The 23,010-nt window shown below is 46.7% G+C and overlaps 2 protein-coding genes across 2 annotated transcripts in view; both read left to right on the forward strand.

The window, feature by feature from the left end:
* The first annotated feature begins 1,227 nt into the window (after window positions 1-1,227).
* Window positions 1,228-23,010, forward strand: part of LOC140065365 (C3a anaphylatoxin chemotactic receptor-like) — a 35,730-nt gene continuing 13,947 nt past the window's right edge. The window contains exons 1-2 of the mRNA XM_072112959.1: window positions 1,228-1,278; window positions 1,877-1,932. The gene's annotated coding sequence lies outside the window, so the exon portion shown is untranslated. The remainder of the gene's footprint in view (window positions 1,279-1,876; window positions 1,933-23,010) is intronic.
* Window positions 1,814-22,348, forward strand: LOC140065835 (chemerin-like receptor 1). Its single transcript, XM_072113391.1, has 3 exons — window positions 1,814-1,822; window positions 1,877-1,932; window positions 21,373-22,348. The coding sequence occupies exons 1-3, from the start codon at window positions 1,814-1,816 to the stop codon at window positions 22,346-22,348; spliced, it is 1,041 nt and encodes a 346-aa protein (XP_071969492.1).

A 23,010-nucleotide genomic window follows, 5' to 3' on the forward strand; every position in this document is an offset into this window, starting at 1 on the left:
GGCAATACAGAGAACTGGTGCAGCTCTAGATAAACCCCTCTCACACCCTTTGGATTCATTAGATAGAGCCTTATATGGGGCCCCAGCAGCTCTGGGCCCCAGCACTTGCCCAGGTATGCCCAGTGCTAGTGCCGACCGTCATTACAGGGATCAACAAAGTTGTATTTACAATACATAAATTTACTTGACAACATCCACTACCGGCCTCAAAAACATTATCTGACAAGTATACAGTCATTGTTCATATTATGGTCACTTCCTGAACTGACCCGAGCCGCTCGGCCCCCTCCAGTGAGTCTTCACTTTTATCACCTTAAATTTAAAAAAAAAATAATTTTAAGCGGACGCACACTAAAAGAAATGACTGAAAACAATTCTAAAAGAAAAAAATGCAAAACTTAAAAGAAAAAGAAAGGAAAATGACAAAACTTCCATAGCTGCTCGTTCCCTGCAGCTCTTACGCTCTTCTTAGATGCTCAGATGTTTCCTTCATCCAAAGCTTTTCCCTTCTTTATGTGGTCTAGATAATCTTTCATCCGTTTATCCCACGATATGGGAGAGGTGTGGAACAAATGATTTGCTCCATTCATTCCCAACAGAAGACTGGAAAAATCTAGGCCCCACATCACAACAAAATATGGGTCGTATTCCTTGCAGATCCATAGAAAATAATGGGATGTAAGGAGCCACAAACACAACACAGAACAGGACATGCTCGATTCTTGTGGCAATGACTGCAAGGTCATTCAAGAGGCAGCGGAAAAAAGGCCACGAAGACGATGTCATAGAATAAAATGTGGCAGTGTATTTGCTGTACAAAAAGGAGCAAAATAAATCTGTTGTGTGCAGGTGCCCCGATTCTGCAGGAAAACTTTGTAAGAAGAAGCGGCAGCTGCCTCCTACCGGGCTCCATGCTCTGCACCGCCATAGCCCTAGCAGCCGGTGCCAAGAAGTTTTTCTTTTTAAGATTTTACTCTTTTATTCACATTTAAGTTTTAAGAAATAACCTTTCTTATAATGTTTTTACAGAAATAAATATTTTAGGAGCATTTTTCTGCATAATTACTTAATGTTGTATTAACTAAATAAATCATGAACAAGTAATCATTGTTTCCTGTGATAATTTTATGCACTCAGTAGAAGTGGTGGATGGGTTGGGTTAGAGAAGTTTACAGTATATACAGTAAATAGATAATAGCAAGGGTCCTGCATTTACCCAGAAGATCATCTGCACTCACTGACCAACGGAAGGAGATCCTGGAAGAGAACAAAGGAAAGGTAAAGAGATACACAAAATATTGGGGAAAAATCAGGAATTACAATATGTGATCATCTATTTGGCTTTTCTTTCTTTTAAAGTAATCTCTAAATTATATCTAAAACATACATAAAAAATCTAAATTATTATAATTCAAATATTGAAGCTTAAAATAAATCTGTAGTTGTATCAGACAATTATAATAGTTTATATAACAGCATTAAAAAATGTAATTATCAATTGAATAGGATTATATTTCTACAAGAACATTATTTGTATTGAGTGTAGAATTAGAAGAGAATTCAGGTTGGGACAAGTTCTGTACCCGAAGTGATAGAAGCTACTTGGGCCCCCCCCCCCCCAATGTTTTTGGGATACGGAGCTAATATATTTTACCAATTCTAAGTGGGTTATGGTTGTAGCTTGGGCACCTAGTCTCTAAAAGGTTCACCATCACTGCTCTAGCCTATAAAAACTCAGTCATATCTCCGTATGATAGATAAATAATATATAGAGTACAATGTAGAGACCCCAACCCCCTACTGCACTATCGTTATGAGGAAAGTACATAACACCCGGTTATTATATTTATTATTCATTTTGTTTTCATTTCTATAGTTACAGAGAATGGATCCTGCTGATTACAACTGGACCTCAACACCGGATTATAATGGGTAGGTTTATATTCCTTTATTCTGTATCAATTATTTCAGTATGATGCTTTTCTGTCTGTGATAATCAAGCAAAACTTGTGAACAATTTTGAGAAAAAATGGGGAAGATTCATCATGACAAAGAAACATTAATTTGTATTTTTATTCGAATAATTTCTTCTTTAGGGCAGCGTCATTCTATGCATTTTATAGTCTTTAAAGATGTTACATAGAAATTAAGAAACCTGACTGTCACTGACAAGAACCTCCAGCCTCCATGACACGGCTGCGACATTAAAGGGTGCGACATGGGTGCGACATTCTCCAGCTTTCATAAAAATTCTATAGGTGGGCTGGGGAAGCCTGTAAAAATTAACAAGTACTTACCACCTCCTGTGCCACCATCCGTTACTGCTGTCCCCCCGTTTGTTTACAGACACTTGGCACCTCAGCTCCAAACTGCTGGAGCTGGCAGGGGTAGTGAACACATATGCACATATACAATAATATCTCTACCAAAGGTTGCAAAGCCAAATTAAAGAAAAAAATGCATTACTACTAGAGATGAGCGAGCACTAAAATGCTCGGGTACTCGTTATTCGAGACGAACTTTTCCCGATGCTCGAGTGCTCGTCTCGAATAACGAGCCCCATTGAAGTCAATGGGAGACTCGAGCATTTTTCAAGGGGACCAAGGCTCTGCACAGGGAAGCTTGGCCAAACACCTGGGAACCTCAGAAAAGGATGGAAACACCACGGAAATGGACAGGAAACAGCAGGGGCAGCATGCATGGATGCCTCTGAGGCTGCTTAATCGTACCATTATGCCAAAATTATGGGCAACAGCATGGCCATGACAGAGTGACAGAATGAAGCTAGATAGCATCTAAAACATCCAATAATTGACCCTGACACTATAGGGGACGGCATGCAGAGGCAGCGGAAGCAGTGGCAGGCTAGAGAGTGTCATGGCGACATACCCTAAATGGACTCAGGTTTCACCAAAGGAGGTGAAATGATTTCCTATGTGAACAAAAGGTTGACGGTATATTTAGTCGATAACACAGCATGGTGGCGACATAGTGACCAAGTTCCATAACGTATCTGGTGAAACACCCGAAAAATGAGCCTGACACAGCTCTTTTGATAAGTTACGACATGTGGAGGCAGCCATGGAGACGACTTCCATGATTAAGAGCGACAGTAATGGGGCATTCATATTGCGCTGCTATGATTGCAACTTTTAGGTCTCCAGCATGGCGGCGACAGATGGGCCGAGTTCCACTATGTATCTGGTGAAACACCTGAAAATTCTGCCTGACACAGCTCGTTTGATAAGGGGATGATGTGCTGCATATCCTCTCGTGCTCCAGCGTCTGGGGTATAGACAGTTGAAAGTTGCACATGGAGACATTGGTGGACGCTGTGGAGGATCGTGGAGGCGAAATGGACAGGAAACAGCAGGGGCAGCATGCATGGATGCCTCTGAGGCTGCCTAATCTTGGGATGGAGCTGGCGGTCCGCTGCCAGGCGAGCTTTTGCCTGTCCAAGCCCCTGTCTCTCGGCTCCTCCCAACCCAAAATGGGCCTGGGGGCCAGAAGCGTTTACTTTGAAAAAATTATAATTTTCAAAGCAGGCCGGGTCGTTTGAATATTTCACCTAGGAATAATGGTATAGCATAGTGGTTCTATTTTTAATTGTTTTTACGGAAATGGTTCCATGATTAAGAGCGACAGTATGGGGCATCCATATTGCGCTGCTATAATTGCAACTTCAGGTCTCCAGCATGGCGGCGACAGATGGGCCGTGTTCCACTATGTATCTGGTGAAACACCTGAAAATTCTGCCTGACACAGCTCGTTTGATAAGGGGACCATGTATGGAGGCAGTGAACTAGTAGTAGATTAAAGGTGCTGCAGTTAAAACTATGTTAGTTGGATCTTGGGATGGAGCTGGCGCTCCGCTGCCAGGCGAGCTTTAGCCAATCCAAGCCCCTGTCTCTAGGCTACTCCCCAAACAGCACTTCTAAGAACCTTTTGTATAAGATCAAGTGTAGTAGCGTTCTTATAAGTTTGGGATATGGCGGGTGAGGGGAATGTAAACAGATGCGCAAGAAGCGCTGAAATAATATCGGTAAATGATAAAAGTTTGCCAGTATATTTTGTGGATTACACAGCAGGGTGGCGACAAAGTTAACAAGTTTGATGTGGAATCCATGAAAACAACCCAAAATTCTGCCTGATACAGCTCGTTTGATAAGGGGACCATGTATGGAGGCAGTGAACTAGTAGTAGTTTAAAGGTGCTGCAGTTAAAACTATGTTAGTTGGATCTTGGGATGGAGCTGGCGCTCCACTGCCAGGCGAGCTTTCGCCAATCCAAGCCCCTTTCTCTAGGCTACTCCCCAAACAGCACTTCTAAGAACCTTTTGTATAAGATCAAGTGTAGTAGCGTTCTTATAAGTTTGGGATATGGCTTGAGGAAACGCTGAACTATGAGATTTAACACATGGGCCAGGCATGGCACATGTGTCAGTCTGCCGAGTTGCAGAGCCGCCACCAGGTTACGGCCGTTGTCACACACAACCATGCCTGGCTTCAGGTTCAGCGGTGCCAGCCACACATCGGTCTGCGCCGTGATGCCCTGTAATAGCTCTTGGGCGGTGTGCCTTTTATCGCCTAGGCTCGACAGTTTGAGCACGGCCTGCTGTCGCTTAGCGACGGCACTGCTGCTGTGCCTAGAGCTACCGACTGATGGCGCCATGCCCACGGATGGTAATTCAGAGGATCTTGGGATGGAGCTGGCGCTCCGCTGCCGGGCGAGTTTTCGCCAATCCAAGCCCCTGTCTCTAGGCTACTCCCCAAACAGCACTTCTAAGAACCTTTTGTATTAGATCAAGTGTAGTAGCGTTCTTATAAGTTTGGGATATGGCGGGTGAGGGGAATGTAAACAGATGCGCAAGAAGCGTTGAAATAATATCGGTAAATGATAAAAGTTTGCCAGTATATTTTGTGGATTACACAGCAGGGTGGCAAGAAAGTTAACAAGTTTGATGTGGAATGCCCTGTAATAGCTATTGGGCGGTGTGCCTTTTATCGCTAGGCTCAGCAGTTTGAGCACCGCCTGCTGTCGCTTAGTGACGGCACTGCTGCTGTGCCTAGAGCTACCGACTGATGGCGCCATGCCCACGGATGGTAATTCGGAGGAGGAGGAGGTGGAGGAGGGGTGGGAGGAGGAGGAGGTATAGTAGGCCTTTGAGACCTGGACCGAGGTAGGCCCCGCAATCCTCGGCATCAGCAGTATATGACCAGCCCCAGGGTCAGACTCGGTCCCAGCCTCCACCATGTTAAGTGTAGTAGCGTACTTATAAGTTTGGGATATGGCGGGTGAGGGGAATGTAAACGGATGCGCAAGTAGCGCTGAAATAATATCCGTAAATGGTAAAAGTTTGCCAGTATATTTTGTGGATTACACAGCAGTGTAATCAACAGATGAGCAAGAAGCGCTGAAATAATATCGGTTAATCATAAAAGTTTGCCAGTATATTTTGTGGATAACACAGCAGGGTGGCGACAAAGTTAACAACTTTGATGTGGAATCCATGAAAACAACCCAAATTTCTGCCTGACACACCTCGTTTGATAAGGGGACGATATATGGAGGCAGCTATATGGACGACTTTTGGAGGTAGCAATGGAGACAACATGTGGAGGCTGCTATGGAGACAATTTAATTTGGATAGTGCCTGTATGTGGCAGTCCAAAAAAGTTTTCAAACCAGAGGAGCAGGTAGGTGGCCCTCCAGAAAAATGAAATAGATTGAGTGCCTGTATGTGGCAGTCCAAAAAAGTTTTCAAACCAGAGGAGCAGGTAGGTGGCCCTCCAGAAAAATTGAATAGATTGAGTGCCTGTTTGTGGTAGTCCCAAAAATTGTTTAAAACAGAGGACCGGGTAGGTGGCCCTCCAGAAAAATTAAATGCATAAAGTACTGTAGCTAGAGCCAGTGGGCCCTGTCAAAAAATAGCCAGTTTCCTCTGCTTTAGTGTACAAAGAGGAGGAGAAGGAGGAAAATGAGGAGGAGGAGTGCATAAATTATTCAGGTTGAGCTTCCTTCACCTGGTGGAGATTGGAAATTAGGAGAAATCCAGGCTTTATTCATCTTAATAAGCGTCAGCCTGTCAGCGCTGTCAGTCGACAGGCGTGTACGCTTATCGGTGATGATGCCACCAGCTGCACTGAAAACCCGCTCGGACAACACGCTAGCGGCAGAGCAGGAAAGAACCTCCAAGGCGTACAGCGCCAGTTCGTGCCACATGTCCAGCTTTGAAACCCAGTAGTTGTAGGGAGCTGTGTGATCATTTAGGACGATGGTATGGTCAGCTACATACTCCCTCACCATCTTTCTGTAAAGATCAGCCCTACTCTGCCGAGACTGGGGACAGGTGACAGTGTCTTGCTGGGGTGACATAAAGCTGGCAAAAGCCTTGTAAAGCGTACCCTTGCCAGTGCTGGACAAGCTGCCTGCTCGCCTACTCTCCCTCGCTACTTGTCCCGCAGAACTATGCACTCTGCCGCTAGCGCTGTCAGAAGGGAAATACTGTTTCAGCTTGTGCACCAGGGCCTGCTGGTATTCATGCATTCTCACACTCCTTTCCTCTCCAGGGATGAGAGTGGAAAGATTTTGCTTGTACCGTGGGTCCAGGAGAGTGAACACCCAGTAATCGGTGCTGGAATAAATTCTTTGAACGCGAGGGTCACGGGATAGGCAGCCTAGCATGAAATCTGCCATATGCGCCAGAGTACCAACGCGCAAGAATTCACTCCCCTCACTGGCCTGACTGTCCATTTCCTCCTCCTCCAACTCCTCTTCTTCTGCCCATACACGCTGAACAGTGAAGGACTCAACAATGGTCCCCTCTTGTGTCTCGCCAACATTCTCCTCCTCTTCCTCCTCATCCTCCTCCACTTCCTCCGATATGCGCTGAGAAACAGACCTGAGGGTGCTTTGGCTATCAACAAGGGAATCTTCTTCCCCCGTCTCTTGTGACGAGCGCAAAGCTTCCGACTTCATGCTGATCAGAGAGTTTTTCAACAGGCCAAGCAGCGGGATGGTCAGGCTGATGATGGCGGCATTGCCACTGACCATCTGTGTTGACTCCTCGAAGTTACTCAGCACCTGACAGATATCAGACATCCACGTCCACTCCTCATTGTAGACTTGAGGAAGCTGACTGACCTGACTACCAGTTCTGGTGGAAGTTGACATCTGGCAGTCTACAATCGCTCTGCGCTGCTGGTAAACTCTGGATAACATGGTTAATGTTGAATTCCACCTCATGGGCACGTCGCACAACAGTCGGTGAGCGGGCAGTTGGAGGCGGCGCTGCGCTGCCCTGAGAGTGGCAGCATCTGTGCTGGACTTCCTGAAATGCGCACAGATGCAGTGCACCTTCGTGATCAAATCAGACAGATTGGGGTATGTCTTGAGGAAACGCTGAACTATCAGATTTAACACATGGGTCAGGCATGGCACATGTGCCAGTCTGCCGAGTTGCAGAGCCGCCACCAGGTTACGGACGTTGTCACACACAACCATGCCTGGCTTCAGGTTCAGCGGTGCCAGCCACAGATCAGTCTGCGCCGTGATGCCCTGTAATAGTTCTTGGGCGGTGTGCCTTTTATCGCTAGGCTCAGCAGTTTGAGCACCGCCTGCTGTCGCTTAGCGACGGCACTGCTGCTGTGCCTAGAGCTAGCGACTGATGGCGCCATGCCCACGGATGGTAGTTCGGAGGAGGAGGTGGAGGAGGGGTGGGAGGAGGAGGAGGCATAGTAGGCCTGAAAGACCTGGACCGAGGTAGGCCCCGCAATCCTCAGCGTCGGCAGTATATGACCAGCCGCAGGGTCAGACTCGGTCCCAGCCTCCACCAAGTTAACCCAATGTGCCGTCAGCGATATATAGTGGCCCTGCCCGGCAGCACTCGTCCACGTGTCCGTGGTCAGGTGGACCTTGTCAGAAACGGCGTTGGTCAGGGCACGGATGATGTTGTCCGACACGTGCTGGTGCAGGGCTGGGACGGCACATCGGGAAAATTAGTGGCGGCTGGGGACCGAATACCGAGGGGCGGCCGCCGCCATGAGGTTGCGAAAGGCCTCGGTCTCTACTAGCCTATAGGGCAGCATCTCCAGGCTAAGCAATCTGGAGATGTGGACATTAAGGGCTTGGGCGTGCGGGTGGGTTGCACTATATTTCCTTTTCCGCTCCAGCGTCTGGGGTATGGAGAGCTGAACGCTGGTGGATGCTGTGGAGGATCGTGGAGGCGACGATGGGGTTTTTGTGCCAGGGTCCTGGGCAGGGGGCTGACTATCAGCTGACACAGGGGAAGGAGCAGTGGTGTGCACGGCCGGTGGTGAACGGGCTTGGTGCCACTGAGTGGGGTGTTTAGCATTCATATGCCTGCGCATACTGGTGGTAGTTAAGCTAGTAGTTGTGGAACCCCTGCTGATCCTGGTTTGGCAAAGGTTGCACACCACAGTCCGTCGGTCATCCGGTGTTTCCTTAACCCCTTAAGGACGGAGGGTTTTCCGGCTCATTTCTCGCTCTCCAACTTCAAAAATCCATAACTTTTTCATTTTTACGTGTACAGACCTGTGTGAGGGCTTATTTTGTGCGTAACAAATTTTACTTTCCCGTAATGTTATTTATTTTAACATGCCGTGTACTGCGAAGCTGAAAAAAAATTCCAAATGTGGAAAAATTGAAAAAAAACCGCACGTGCGTCACGTTCTTGTGGGCTCAGTTTTTACGACTTTCACTCTTCGCTCCAAATAACACGCCTACTTTATTCTTTGGTTCGGTGCGATCGCGGTGATACCAAATTTATATAGGTTTTATTGTGTTTTAATACATTTTCAAAAATTAAACGAATGTGTACAAAAAAGAAAAAAAAATTTTTGCCATCTTCTGACGCTAATAACTTTTTCATACTTTGGCGCACGGAAATGTGTGAGGGGTCATTTTTTGCGAAATGAGGCAACGTTTTCATTGCTACCATTTTGAGGTCTGTGTGACATTTTGATCATTTTTTATTTCATTTTTTATGTTATGTAAAAAGGTGTAAAAGTCGCATTTCGGACATTTGGGCGCCATTTCCCGCCTCGGAGGTCACCGCCGGCCGTAACAGTTTTTATATTTTGATAGATCGGGCATTTTGGGACGCGGCGATACCTAATATGTCTGTGATTTTTACTGTTTGTTATGTTTTATATCCGTTCTAGGGAAAGGGGGGTGATTTGAACTTTTAATATTTTATTAATTTTTTTTATTTTTTAAACTTTTTTTTTTCTTTTTTTTTTCACTATTTTTTAGACCATCTAGGGTACAATAACCCTAGATGATCAGATCGCTCCTACCATATACTGCAATACTACAGTATTGCAATATATGGCGTTTTTGCAGGTCTTACATTACAATGAGCCACTGGCTCATTGTAACGAACCTGCATAAACCATGTAGCCTCGTGTCAAGAGAAGACACGAGGCTACCATGGTAACCGATCGCCGCCCCCCGATGACGTTCGGGGGCGTGGCGATCGAAAAAAAGATGGCGGCGCCCGCGCGCCGCCGTCTTTTAAACGCCGCCCGCGACTTTGCGGGCGGCGTTTAGAGGGTTAATAGCCGCGATCGGTGCAAGCACCGACCGCGGTTATTAGCGGTGGGGGTTTTGTGCAAAATGCAAAAACCCCCACCTCTGTATGAAGAGGACTCAGCCCGTGAGCCCTCTTCATACATCCCTTATACCTCTGCGCCGTAGAGCTACGGCGCAGAGCGTTAAGGGGTTAAAGAACCTCCAGACTTCTGAAAATCTAGCCCTCGCCGCAGGAGCCCTCGCCACGGGAGCTTCACTACGTGACACATTTGGTGCTGATGCACCAGCTCTGGCCCTGCCTCTCCATCTGGCCCCACCACTGCCTCTTCCAACCTGTTCTGGTCGAGGACTCTCCTCCGTCTCAGAAGCACTGTGTTCACCCGGCCTATCAACCCAGCTTGGGTCTGTCACCTCATCATCCTCCGATCCCTCAGTCTGCTCCCCCCTCGGACTTCCTGCCCTGACAACAACTTCACCACTGTCTGACAACCGCGTCTCCTCATCGTTGGACACCTCTTTACACACTTCTTCCACTACGTCAAGAAGGTCATCATCACCCACAGACTGCGACTGGTGGAAAACCTGGGCATCGGAAAATTGCTCAGCAGCAACCGGACAAGTGGTTTGTGACTGTGGGAAGGGTCTAGAAAACAGTTCCTCAGAGTATGCCGGTTCAAATGCCAAATTTTCCTGGGAGGGGGCAGACTGGGGGGGAGGAGGCTGAGGTGCAGGAGCTGGAGGAGTGCCGATTTCGGTGACATGGGTGGACTGCGTGGAAGACTGACTGGTGGACAAATTGCTCGAAGCATTGTCGGCAATCCACAACATCATCTATTCGCACTGTTCTGGCCTCAACAGTGCTCTACCACGAGTCCCAGTAACTTCAGACATGAACCTAGGGAGTGTAGCTCTGCGGCGTTCCCCTGCTCCCTCATCAGCAGGTGGTGTCTCACCCCGCCCAGGACCACGGCCTCTGACCCCTGCAGTAGTTGGACGCCCACGTCCCCGCCCTCGTCCTCTACCCCTAGCCCTCGGGTTAAACATTTTGAAAATGAAAGTTATAACTTTAATTTTTTTTTTTACTTTTTTTTTGTGTTTTTTTTTTTTTGTGTTTTTTAGTTTTTTAAACCAAACGATGCTATCCTATTGCTATGGCTATTTTCTAGCCAAGTATGAAAGCACACTGCTATGCCAGATGAGATGACGCTGAGTTATGAAAAAATAAACGTAAAATAAAAAGTAAATGGCAGACTGTGCCTAATTGAAAACAAACCCCTAATAAATTGTCCCACTTTGGTGTTTGAGGTGGATATGTGTGTCACTAAGAGCTAAACACAACGGTAGCAAGTCCCCCTGCAAATTCCTCACAATATGGTACTAGCTGCAAATAAAAAAAAAAAATGTATAACGTTATTGTAGCCCTAAGAAGGGCTGTTGGGTTCTTGTAGAATCACTCCTGCCTAACACTATTCTAATAGAACAGCCTAACGCTTTCCCTGACCAGCAGCAGCTCTCTCCCTAGCGGCATCCAGACACAGAATGATCCGAGCAGCGCGGGCAGCGGCTAGTCTATCCCAGGGTCACCTCATCTGGCCAGCCAACCACTGCTATCGACGTGTAAGGGTACCACGTCATGCTGGGTGGAGTGCAGAGTCTCCTGGCTTGTGATTGGCTCTGTTTCTGGCCGCCAAAAAGCAAAACGGCGGGAGATGCCATTTTCTCGAGCGGGCGAAGTATTTGTCCGAGCAACGAGCAGTTTCGAGTACGCTAATGCTCGAACGAGCATCAAGCTCGGACGAGTATGTTCGCTCATCTCTAATTACTACATGGAATTTGCAAAAAATTTCATAAAAACAAAAAGACATCCAATAGTCTTGGTTTCCCAATTTGTGTCACTGTAGTTATCCTGGAGCAGTGCTTTTACTACCTCAGCCTGGTAGTTACACGATCCTCCTCCATCCAGGCTTAGCCTTATAACTCCCAAATAACCGGGCCCTTTTTTTGTTTTTTCCATTTTTCCCTCCCCACTTTCAAAATTGTATCACTTTTTTATTTTTCCCTATACATAGATATATGAGGGCTTGTTTTCTGTGAAACAGATTGTACTTTGTAGTGACAGTATTTCATATTGCATTGCCATATACGGGGACTTGGGGAAAAAAATTCCAAAAGCTTTTGCACCATTTTATTGTGGGCTCAGTTTTTACAGCTTTCACTCTGTGCGACAAATGATATATCTTTATGATCACATGGATTTGGTTAAATTTGAGACGTTCCACAAGACTTGGCTTCCCTGGGTCACTTTTCGCTCCTGGCTGACTACTGACGTCACTAATTCCAACCACAACATCGTGACTTAAGATGCTCTGCTCTCCTTTATGCCGCTCACCCTCCCCGGCTTCTCCAGTTCCTGTCTTGTCTCCCCTCCCATTTCTTTTATTCCCCTCCTCTCTGTCTGGGTTGTTTAAAACATTACAGACGGCCGGGTTAGGCCCATGAAGGTTGAACATGTTTTACCTCGTTATTCTCTGTTTCCACTCATTGTAAACCAGTTACATCACTATGTACTCAATACCCCTGTCAGCTTATACAAGACCTGTATCACATACTGGGTCTGGAATACTCATCAGTGCCTGTTATTTGTGAATGTGCATGATCAATAAAAACCTTAATGAATGATATAAAGGTCTTTAAACACATTTTAAATATTTAAAACCTTCAGCACGAAAAAATTGTTTATTTTTCCATTTTCGGATGCTAATAATTTTTTGATACTTCAGACCTTTGTCAGGGTAATTTTTTGCAGATGAGATGATGTTTACATTGCTACCAATTTGCAGGTTGTGAAGCCTTTTGAATACATTTTATACAAAATTTCAAAATGGTAAAAATGTCATTTTGGAGATTTGAGCTTGAAGTTCAACGCTGGAAATAACCATTTTTATATTTTGGAAGATTTTCAGAGAATTTTGGGATGTAGAGATACTTGACATGTTTTTGATTTTATTTATTTTGGAAAGGGATTTGTAACTTTTTTTTAAATTTAAACTATTTCAGATCCCCTTGGTTGTTATAACCCTAGGGAGTCTGATTGCTCATACCATGTACTGCAATGCTAAGGTACTGCAGTATATGGAGAATTTGCTACAGATCTGAGGCTTTGCCAGCGGTAGTTAAAAGGTTACCTCCTGTGATTGGGTTAACATCAATTGTGGGTGTACCGGTGTTTGCTGCAAACTGCAACAACCTGCTAGCATGGCAATATATTAGCCCATGAGAGCTCTCCATACTCCCTTAGTGAAGTTGTGATATACTAGTATGTCATAAAACGTTGAGTGGTTAATAAGGTCACTTCTTCCAACAAAAGATTTTGAGCTATTTCACCACCGATCCATTCGAGGATCAAAAAGCTACCAGACATACAATAAGATGCAGGTCATTTGTATATCTATCACACCTGAGATTTAGAGGCACATGTCAAACATTGATAAGATTACACAAGAAAACGCTATGATCCATATGGAACATGTATTGAGGTGTGAAAGATGAGAAGATTTAGGAAGTAAACTTTTTAGGTTTTTAGCAAATATGAAAATAGAAATATGTCAAACGTTCATGTTTATTACTAGAGATGAGCGAACACTAAAATGCTCGGGTACTCGTTATTCGAGACGAACTTTTCCCGATGCTCGAGTGCTCGTCTCGAATAACGAACCCCATTGAAGTCAATGGGAGACTCGAGCATTTTTCAAGGGGACCAAGGCTCTGCACAGGGAAGCTTGGCCAAACACCTGGGAACCTCAGAAAAGGATGGAAACACCACGGAAATGGACAGGAAACAGCAGGGGCAGCATGCATGGATGCCTCTGAGGCTGCCTAATCGCACCATTATGCCAAAATTATGGGCAACAGCATGGCCAAGACAGAGTGACAGAATGAAGCTAGATAGCATCTAAAACATCCAATAATTGACCCTGACACTATAGGGGACGGCATGCAGAGGCAGCGGCAGCAGGCTAGAGAGTGTCATGGCGACATACCCTAAATGGACTCAGGCTTCAAACCAATGGGTGGCAGAGAGGAACCAAAGGAGGTGAGCAAGAAGCGCTCAAATAATATCGGTACATGATAAAAGTTTGCCAGTATATTTTGTGGATTACACAGCAGGGTGGCGACAAAGTTAACATGGAAGCCATGAAAACAACCCAAAATTCTGCCTGACACAGCTCGTTTGATAAGGGGACCATGTATGGAGGCAGTGAACTAGTAGTAGATTAAAGGTGCTGCAGTTAAAACTATGTTAGTTGGATCTTGGCATGGAGCTGGCGCTCCGCTGCCAGGCGAGCTTTCGCCAATCCAAGCCCCTGTCTATAGGCTACTCCCCAAACAGCACTTCTAAGAACCTTTTGTATAAGATCAAGTGTAGTAGCGTTCTTATAAGTTTAGGATATGGCGGGTGAGGGGAATGTAAACAGATGCGCAAGAAGCGCTGAAATAATATCCCTAAATGGTAAAAGTTTGCAAGTATATTTTGTGGATTACACAGCAGGGTGGCGACAAAGTTAACAACTTTGATGTGGAATGCCCTGTAATAGCTCTTGGGCGGTGTGCCTTTTATCGCCTAGGCTCAGCAGTTTCAGCACCGCCTGCTGTCGCTTAGCGACGGCACTGCTGCTGTGCCTAGAGCTACCGACTGATGGCGCCATGCCCACGGATGGTAATTCGGAGGAGGAGGAGGTGGAGGAGGGGTGGGAGGAGGTATAGTAGGCCTTTGAGACCTGGACCGAGGTAGGCCCCGCAATTCTCTGCGTCGGCAGTATATGACCAGCCCCAGGGTCAGACTCGGTCCCAGCCTGCACCAAGTTAAGTGTAGTAGCGTTCTTATAAGTTTGGGATATGGCGGGTGAGGGGAATGTAAACAGATGCGCAAGAAGCGCATGATGCGCATGGAGCTGGCGTTCCGCTGCCAGGCGAGCTTTCGCCAATCCAAGCCCCTGTCTCTAGGCTACTCCCCAAACAGCACTTCTAAGAACCTTTTGTATAAGATCAAGTGTAGTAGCGTTCTTATAAGTTTAGGATATGGCGGGTGAGGGGAATGTAAACAGATGCGCAAGAAGCGCTGAAATAATATCCCTAAATGGTAAAAGTTTGCCAGTATATTTTGTGGATAACACAGCAGGGTGGCGACAAAGTTAACAACTTTGATGTGGAATCCATGAAAACAACCCAAATTTCTGCCTGACACACCTCGTTTGATAAAGGGACGATGTATGGAGGCAGCTATATGGACGACTTTTGGAGGTAGCAATGGAGACAACGTGTGGAGGCTGCTATGGAGACAATTTAATTTGGATAGTGCCTGTATGTGGCAGTCCCAAACATTTTTCAAACCAGAGGAGCAGGTAGGTGGCCCTCCAGTAAAATGGGATAGATTGAGTGCCTGTATGTGGCAGTCCCAAAAATGTTTCAAACCAGAGGAGCAGGTAGGTGGCCCTCCAGTAAAATGGAATAGATTGAGTGCCTGTATGTGGCAGTCCCAAAAATTCTTCAAACCAGAGGAGCAGGTAGGTGGCCCTCCAGTAAAATGGAATAGATTGAGTGCCTGTATGTGGCAGTCCCAAAAATTGTTCAAACCAGAGGAGCAGGTAGGTGGCCCTGCAGTAAAATGGAATAGATTGAGTGCCTGTATGTGGCAGTCCCAAAAATTGTTCAAACCAGAGGAGCAGGTAGGTGGCCCTGCAGTAAAATGGAATAGATTGAGTGCCTGTATGTGGCAGTCCCAAAAATGTTTCAAACCAGAGGAGCAGGTAGGTGGCCCTCCAGTAAAATGGAATAGATTGAGTGCCTGTATGTGGCAGTCCCAAAAATTGTTCAAACCAGAGGAGCAGGTAGGTGGCCCTGCAGTAAAATGGAATAGATTGAGTGCCTGTATGTGGCAGTCCCAAAAATGTTTCAAACCAGAGGAGCAGGTAGGTGGCCCTCCAGTAAAATGGAATAGATTGAGTGCCTGTATGTGGCAGTCCCAAAAATTGTTCAAACCAGAGGAGCAGGTAGGTGGCCCTGCAGTAAAATGGAATAGATTGAGTGCCTGTATGTGGCAGTCCCAAAAATGTTTCAAACCAGAGGAGCAGGTAGGTGGCCCTCCAGTAAAATGGAATAGATTGAGTGCCTGTATGTGGCAGTCCCAAAAATTGTTCAAACCAGAGGAGCAGGTAGGTGGCCCTGCAGTAAAATGGAATAGATTGAGTGCCTGTATGTGGCAGTCCCAAAAATGTTTCAAACCAGAGGAGCAGGTAGGTGGCCCTCCAGTAAAATGGAATAGATTGAGTGCCTGTATGTGGCAGTCCCAAAAATTGTTCAAACCAGAGGAGCAGGTAGGTGGCCCTGCAGTAAAATGGAATAGATTGAGTGCCTGTATGTGGCAGTCCCAAAAATGTTTCAAACCAGAGGAGCAGGTAGGTGGCCCTCCAGTAAAATGGAATAGATTGAGTGCCTGTATGTGGCAGTCCCAAAAATTGTTCAAACCAGAGGAGCAGGTAGGTGGCCCTGCAGTAAAATGGAATAGATTGAGTGCCTGTATGTGGCAGTCCCAAAAATGTTTCAAACCAGAGGAGCAGGTAGGTGGCCCTCCAGTAAAATGGAATAGATTGAGTGCCTGTATGTGGCAGTCCCAAAAATTTTTTAAAACAGAGGACCGGGTAGGTGGCCCTCCAGAAAAATGGAATAGATTGAGTGCCTGTATGTGGCACTCACAAAAATTGTTTCAAACAGAGGACCGGGTAGGTGGCCCTCCAGAAAAATTAAATGCATGAAGTACTATAGCAAGAGCCAGTGGGCCCTGTCAAAAAATAGCCATTTTCCTCTGCTTTACTGTACAAAGAGGAGGAGAAGGAGGAAAATGAGGAGGAGGAGGAGGAGTGGATCAATTATTCAGGTTGAGCTTCCTTCACCTGGTGGAGATTGGAAATTCTGAGAAATCCAGCCTTTATTCATTTTAATAAGCGTCAGCCTGTCAGCGCTGTCAGTCGACAGGCGTGTACGCTTATCGGTGATGATGCCACCAGCTGCACTGAAAACCCGCTCGGACAAGACGCTAGCGGCAGGGCAGGCAAGAACCTCCAAGGCGTACAGCGCCAGTTCGTGCCACATGTCCAGCTTTGAAACCCAGTAGTTGTAGGGAATTGTGTGATCATTTAGGACGATGGTATGGTCAGCTACGTACTCCCTCACCATCTTTCTGTAAAGATCAGCCCTACTCTGCCGAGACTGGGGACAGGTGACAGTGTCTTGCTGGGGTGACATAAAGCTGGCAAAAGCCTTGTAAAGCGTACCCTTGCCAGTGCTGGACAAGCTGCCTGCTCGCCTACTCTCCCTCGCTACTTGTCCCGCAGAACTACGCACTCTGCCGCTAGCGCTGTCAGAAGGGAAATACTGTTTCAGCTTGTGCACCAGGGCCTGCTGGTATTCATGCATTCTCACACTCCTTTCCTCTCCAGGGATGAGAGTGGGAAGATTTTGCTTGTACCGTGGGTCCAGGAGAGTGAACACCCAGTAATCGGTGCTGGAATAAATTCTTTGAACGCGAGGGTCACGGGATAGGCAGCCTAGCATGAAATCTGCCATATGCGCCAGAGTACCAACGCGTAAGAATTCACTCCCCTCACTGGCCTGACTGTCCATTTCCTCCTCCTCCAACTCCTCCAACTCCTCTTCTTCTGCCCATACACGCTGAACAGTGAAGGACTCAACAATGGTCCCCTCTTGTGTCTCGCCAACATTCTCCTCCTCTTCCTCCTCATCCTCCTCCACCTCCACCTCCTCCGATATGCGCTGAGAAACAGACCTCAGGGTGCTTTGGCTATCAACAAGGGAATATTCTTCCCCCGTCTCTTGTGACGAGCGCAAAGCTTCCGACTTCATGCTGACCAGAGAGTTTTTCAACAGGCCAAGCAGCGGGATGGTGAGGCTGATGATGGCGGCATCGCCACTGACCATCTGTGTTGACTCCTCAAAGTTACTCAGCACCTGACAGATATCAGACATCCACGTCCACTCCTCATTGTAGACTTGAGGAAGCTGACTGACCTGACTACCAGTTCTGGTGGAAGTTGACATCTGGCAGTCTACAATCGCTCTGCGCTGCTGGTAAACTCTGGATAACATGGTCAGTGTTGAATTCCACCTCGTGGGCACGTCGCACAACAGTCGGTGAGCGGGCAGTTGGAGGCGGCGCTGCGCTGCCCTGAGAGTGGCAGCATCTGGGCTGGACTTCCTGAAATGCGCACAGATGCGGCGCACCTTCGTGAGCAAATCAGACAGATTGGGGTATGTCTTGAGGAAACGCTGCACTATCAGATTTAACACATGGGCCAGGCATGGCACATGTGTCAGTCTGCCGAGTTGCAGAGCCGCCACCAGGTTACGGCCGTTGTCACACACAACCATTCCCGGCTTGAGGTTCAGCGGTGCCAGCCACAGATCAGTCTGCGCCGTGATGCCCTGTAATAGCTCTTGGGCGGTGTGCCTTTTGTCGCCTAGGCTCAGCAGTTTGAGCACCGCCTGCTGTCGCTTAGCGACGGCACTGCTGCTGTGCCTAGAGCTACCGACTGATGGCGCCGTGCCCACGGATGGTAGTTCGGAGGAGGAGGTGGAGGAGGGGTGGGAGGAGGAGGAGGCATAGTAGGCCTGAAAGACCTGGACCGAGGTAGGCCCCGCAATCCTCGGCGTCGGCAGTATATGAGCAGCCCCAGGGTCAGACTCGCTCCCAGCCTCCACCAAGTTAACCCAATGTGCCGTCAGCGATATATAGTGGCCCTGCCCGGCAGCACTCGTCCACGTGTCCGTGGTCAGGTGGACCTTGTCAGAAACGGCGTTGGTCAGGGCACGGATGATGTTGTCTGACACGTGCTGGTGCAGGGCTGGGACGGCACATCGGGAAAAGTAGTGGCGGCTGGGGACCGAATACCGAGGGGCGGCCGCCGCCATGAGGTTGCGAAAGGCCTCGGTCTCTACTAGCCTATAGGGCAGCATCTCCAGGCTAAGCAATCTGGAGATGTGCACATTAAGGGCTTGGGCGTGCGGGTGGGTTGCACTATATTTGCGTTTCCGCTCCAGCGTCTGGGGTATGGAGAGCTGAACGCTGGTGGATGCTGTGGAGGATCGTGGAGGCGACGATGGGGTTTTTGTGCCAGGGTCCTGGGCAGGGGGCTGACTAGCAGCTGACACAGGGGAAGGAGCAGTGGTGTGCACGGCCGGAGGTGAACGGGCTTGTTGCCACTGAGTGGGGTGCTTAGCATTCATATGCCTGCGCATACTGGTGGTAGTTAAGCTAGTAGTGGTGGAACCCCTGCTGAGCCTGGTTTGGCAAATGTTGCACACCACAGTCCGTCGGTCATCCGGTGTTTCCTTAAAGAACCTCCACACTTCTGAAGATCTAGCCCTCGCCGCAAGAGCCCTCACCACGGGAGCTTCACTAGTTGACAGTGGCGCTGATGCACCAGCTCTGGCCCTGCCTCTCCGTCTGGCCCCACCACTGCCTCTTCCAACCTGTTCAGGTCGAGGACTCTCCTCCGTCTCAGAAGCACTGTGTTCACCCGGCCTCTCAACCCAGCTTGGGTCTGTCACCTCATCATCCTCCGATCCCTCAGTCTGCTCCCCCCTCGGACTTCCTACCCTGACAACAACTTCCCCACTGTCTGACAACCGTGTCTCCTCATCGTCGGACACCTCTTTACACACTTCCACTACGTCAAGAAGGTCATCATCACCCACAGACTGTGACTGGTGGAAAACCTGGGCATCGGAAAATTGCTCAGCAGCAACCGGACAAGTGGTTTGTGACTGTGGGAAGGGTCCAGAAAACAGTTCCTCAGAGTATGCCGGTTCAAATGCCAAATTTTCCTGGGAGGGGGCAGACTGGGGGGGAGGAGGCTGAGGTGCAGGAGCTGGAGGAGTGGGGATTTCGGTGACATGGGTGGACTGCGTGGAAGACTGACTGGTGGTGGACAAATTGCTCGAAGCATTGTCAGCAATCCACGACATCACCTGTTCGCACTGTTCTGGCCTCAACAGTGCTCTACCACGAGTCCCAGTAACTTCAGACATGAACCTAGGGAGTGTAGCTCTGCGGCGTTCCCCTGCTCCCTCATCAGCAGGTGGTGTCTCACCCCGCCCAGGACCACGGCCTCTGACCCCTGCAGTAGTTGGACGCCCACGTCCCCGCCCTCGTCCTCTACCCCTAGCCCTCGGGTTAAACATTTTTAAAATGAGAGTTATAACTTTTTTTTTTTTTTTACTTCTTTTTGTTTTTTTTTGTGTTTTTTTGTGTTTTTTTTTTTTTTTGTGTTTTTTGTTTTTTTTTGAGTTTTTAAAACCAAACAATCCTATCCTATTGCTATGGCTATTTTCTAGCCAAGTATCAAAGGAAGCACACTACTATGCCAGATGAGATGACACTGAGTTAGTGCCTAATAGAAATCCAACCCCTACTGAATTTTGCCACTTCGGCCTTTGCTATGGATATGTGCGCCACTAAGCGCAGAACACAGCGGTCGCAAGTCTCACTACAAATTGCTCAGAATTGGCAAGTACATGCACTGCAGAAACTACAGCCACCAGCAGATCAACCAGAAATCAAATATATAGAACGCTACTGTAGGCTTCAAGAAGCTGTTTGTATTCTCCTATGGCTATTTTCTAGCCAAGTATCAAAGGAAGCACACTACTATGCCAGATGAGATGACACTGAGTTATTGCCTAATAGAAATCCAACCCCTACTGAATTTTGCCACTTCGGCCTTTGCTATGGATATGTGCGCCACTAAGCGCAGAACACAGCGGTCGCAAGTCTCACTACAAATTGCTCAGAATTGGCAAGTACATGCACTGCAGAAACTACAGCCACCAGCAGATCAACCAGAAATCAAATATATAGAACGCTACTGTAGGCTTCAAGAAGCTGTTTGTATTCTCCTATGGCTATTTTCTAGCCAAGTATCAAAGGAAGCACACTACTATGCCAGATGAGATGACACTGAGTTATTGCCTAATAGAAATCCAACCCCTACTGAATTTTCCCACTTCGGTCTTTGCTATGGATATGTGTGCCACTAAGAGCTAAACACAACGGTAGCAAGTCCCCCTGCTAATTCCTCACAAAATGGTACTAGATGCAAATTAAAATAAAAAAAGTAGAACGTTATTGTAGCCCTAAGAAGGGCTGTTGGGTTCTTTGAGAATCACTCCTGCCTAACAGTAAGCTAATAGAACACCCTAACGCTTTCCCTGACCAGCAGCAGCTCTCTCCCTAGCGGCATCCAGAGACAGAATGATCCGAGCAGCGCGGCCAGCGGCTAGTCTATCCCAGGGTCACCTGATCTGGCCAGCCAACCACTGCTATCGACGTGTAAGGGTACCACGTCATGCTGGGTGGAGTGCAGAGTCTCCTGGCTTGTGATTGGCTCTGTTTCTGGCCGCCAAAAAGCAAAACGGCGGGAGCTGCCATTTTCTCGAGCGGGCGAAGTATTCGTCCGAGTAACGAGCAGTTTCGAGTACCCTAATGCTCGACCGAGCATCAAGCTCGGACGAGCATGTTCGCTCATCTCTATTTATTACATATATGACCAAGAGGTGTAACAAGTCAAGAAGAAGGATAAAACGAGCCTCTGGGACCTGAGAAGTAATAACGCACTGGTGTCACTGACTACAATGTTACTTTGCTTTAAATGTTGCTTCTAACCTCGTACATTTCATTCAGATTCAGTTATTATGGTGCAATCATTTGCCCCTGATCCTAACTCCTCCCCTATTCTGTCTTCTAAGGTCATTTGCTGAAGAATACAAGGAATTGAGCAATTTCTTATCTTATTTATATGACCCATATTTAAGAGTCACATCTATTACATTATTCAGCATCATTCTCATCCTTGGGATTATCGGGAATGGATTAGTCATCTGGATTGCCGGATTCAGGATGAAGAAGACAATCAGTGCCGTGTGGTTCCTCCAGTTGGCTATCGCTGACTTCCTGTGTTGCGCTTCTCTCCCCCTGCGCTTAGGAATGTTTGATATTTTCTCTTATCTTACTGCTGCCATTACTTGTCTTTGTAGCATTATTGTGTTCAGTATAAACATGAGCGCCAGTGTTCTCCTCCTGACGGCCATGAGTGTTGATCGCTGGGTATCGGTCATGTGGCCATTTTGGGCTAAAGTCCATAGGACACAGAAACTAGTGAGAATCACTGCAGGAATTATCTGGGTGATGAGTTTTCTCATCTCAGGCTCATTAATTACCATACATGTGTTTGTATTACGTGATTTCTCTGAATGGTGTTATTATGTCCCTTATAAACTCTATTACAGAAAGATGAGTTACCTGATCAGGTTATTTATAATGTTTGTGATCCCTTTCCTCATCATTGTCACCAGTTATGTCACCATTTTCCTCAAACTTAGAAAAAGTAATAGACCCCAGAGATCTCAGAGACCCTACAGGATCATCACCGCTGTTATATTGGGTTTCTTCTTCTGTTGGGCTCCGTATTACATTTGGCCACTAACATTTAGCCACAGAAATCTCAATAACTATCAATTCTTTATAGTAAATACTATTATTAGCGGCCTGGCTTCTCTGAATAGTTGTATCAACCCGATCATTTATGTTTTTATGGGCCAAGATTTTAGACACGGTTTCCTGAGATCCATTCCCTTCAGGGTTGAAAGGGCTTTAGATGAAAATCCTGATGACCCCAACAGAGAAGGGGAGGATTGTGAACCTGCCCCCAACACAGATGTTTAATGTGTACTCCCTTTACCTATGTTGAAGCATCTTAATCCCCCATGATTAAAGACCCCCATGATTTCCTGTCTTGCTTTACAGAGGGGGGAAAGGAGAGACAAACTGCCCCTCCCAGGGCTCCCTGTAACATTCTGTGCAATATACTGGGAAGCCCAAAATATCCGAATTCAGTGAAATAGAAAAATAAGCACACTGACCTTTTTATACTGTTTTTTGTTATTTTTAACCCTCCAATGACCAGGCCAGAAAAGGTTTCAATGACAGAGACATTTCTTACAAATGTTCTTATTTAGTGAATTAAGGGCCACATTTTTTTGTGTTTGGTATCTTAAATTTTTTTTTGCAGAGTTTTTTCATGACACATTGGGCTAAGTTAAAACATTTAAGGACATATTTTCATTTTTATTTTTTGGGGGGCTTAAATTTACAAAAAGTAGAACCAAAGTAACGTACAGTATATAAATATAAAGATTTTTTTGATTTTCAAATTAACTCAAAATGAACATTATAAATGAATTCTCTATTTCGTGACCGTCGTGTTGACATGTAAAGTCTTGGGCACATGTTTTTTATAGAGTAGCAAGGGTTTTTTTTTGTAATTTCTTGGGAATGTGTGTTTTTAAATATTAATTACTATTTTGTGTTTGTGTGTACGTTTTAAT

This window comes from Engystomops pustulosus, chromosome 6 (assembly GCF_040894005.1).
Source record: "Engystomops pustulosus chromosome 6, aEngPut4.maternal, whole genome shotgun sequence".
NCBI classification, from domain to species: domain Eukaryota; kingdom Metazoa; phylum Chordata; class Amphibia; order Anura; family Leptodactylidae; genus Engystomops; species Engystomops pustulosus.

What these genes read in the sequence shown, in the direction of transcription:
- LOC140065835 (XM_072113391.1), top strand. An exon ending in TCAACACCGGATTATAATGG is followed by an intron (nt 1,933 to 21,372) that starts GTAGGTTTATAT and finishes CTGTCTTCTAAG; the next exon opens with GTCATTTGCTGAAGAATACA.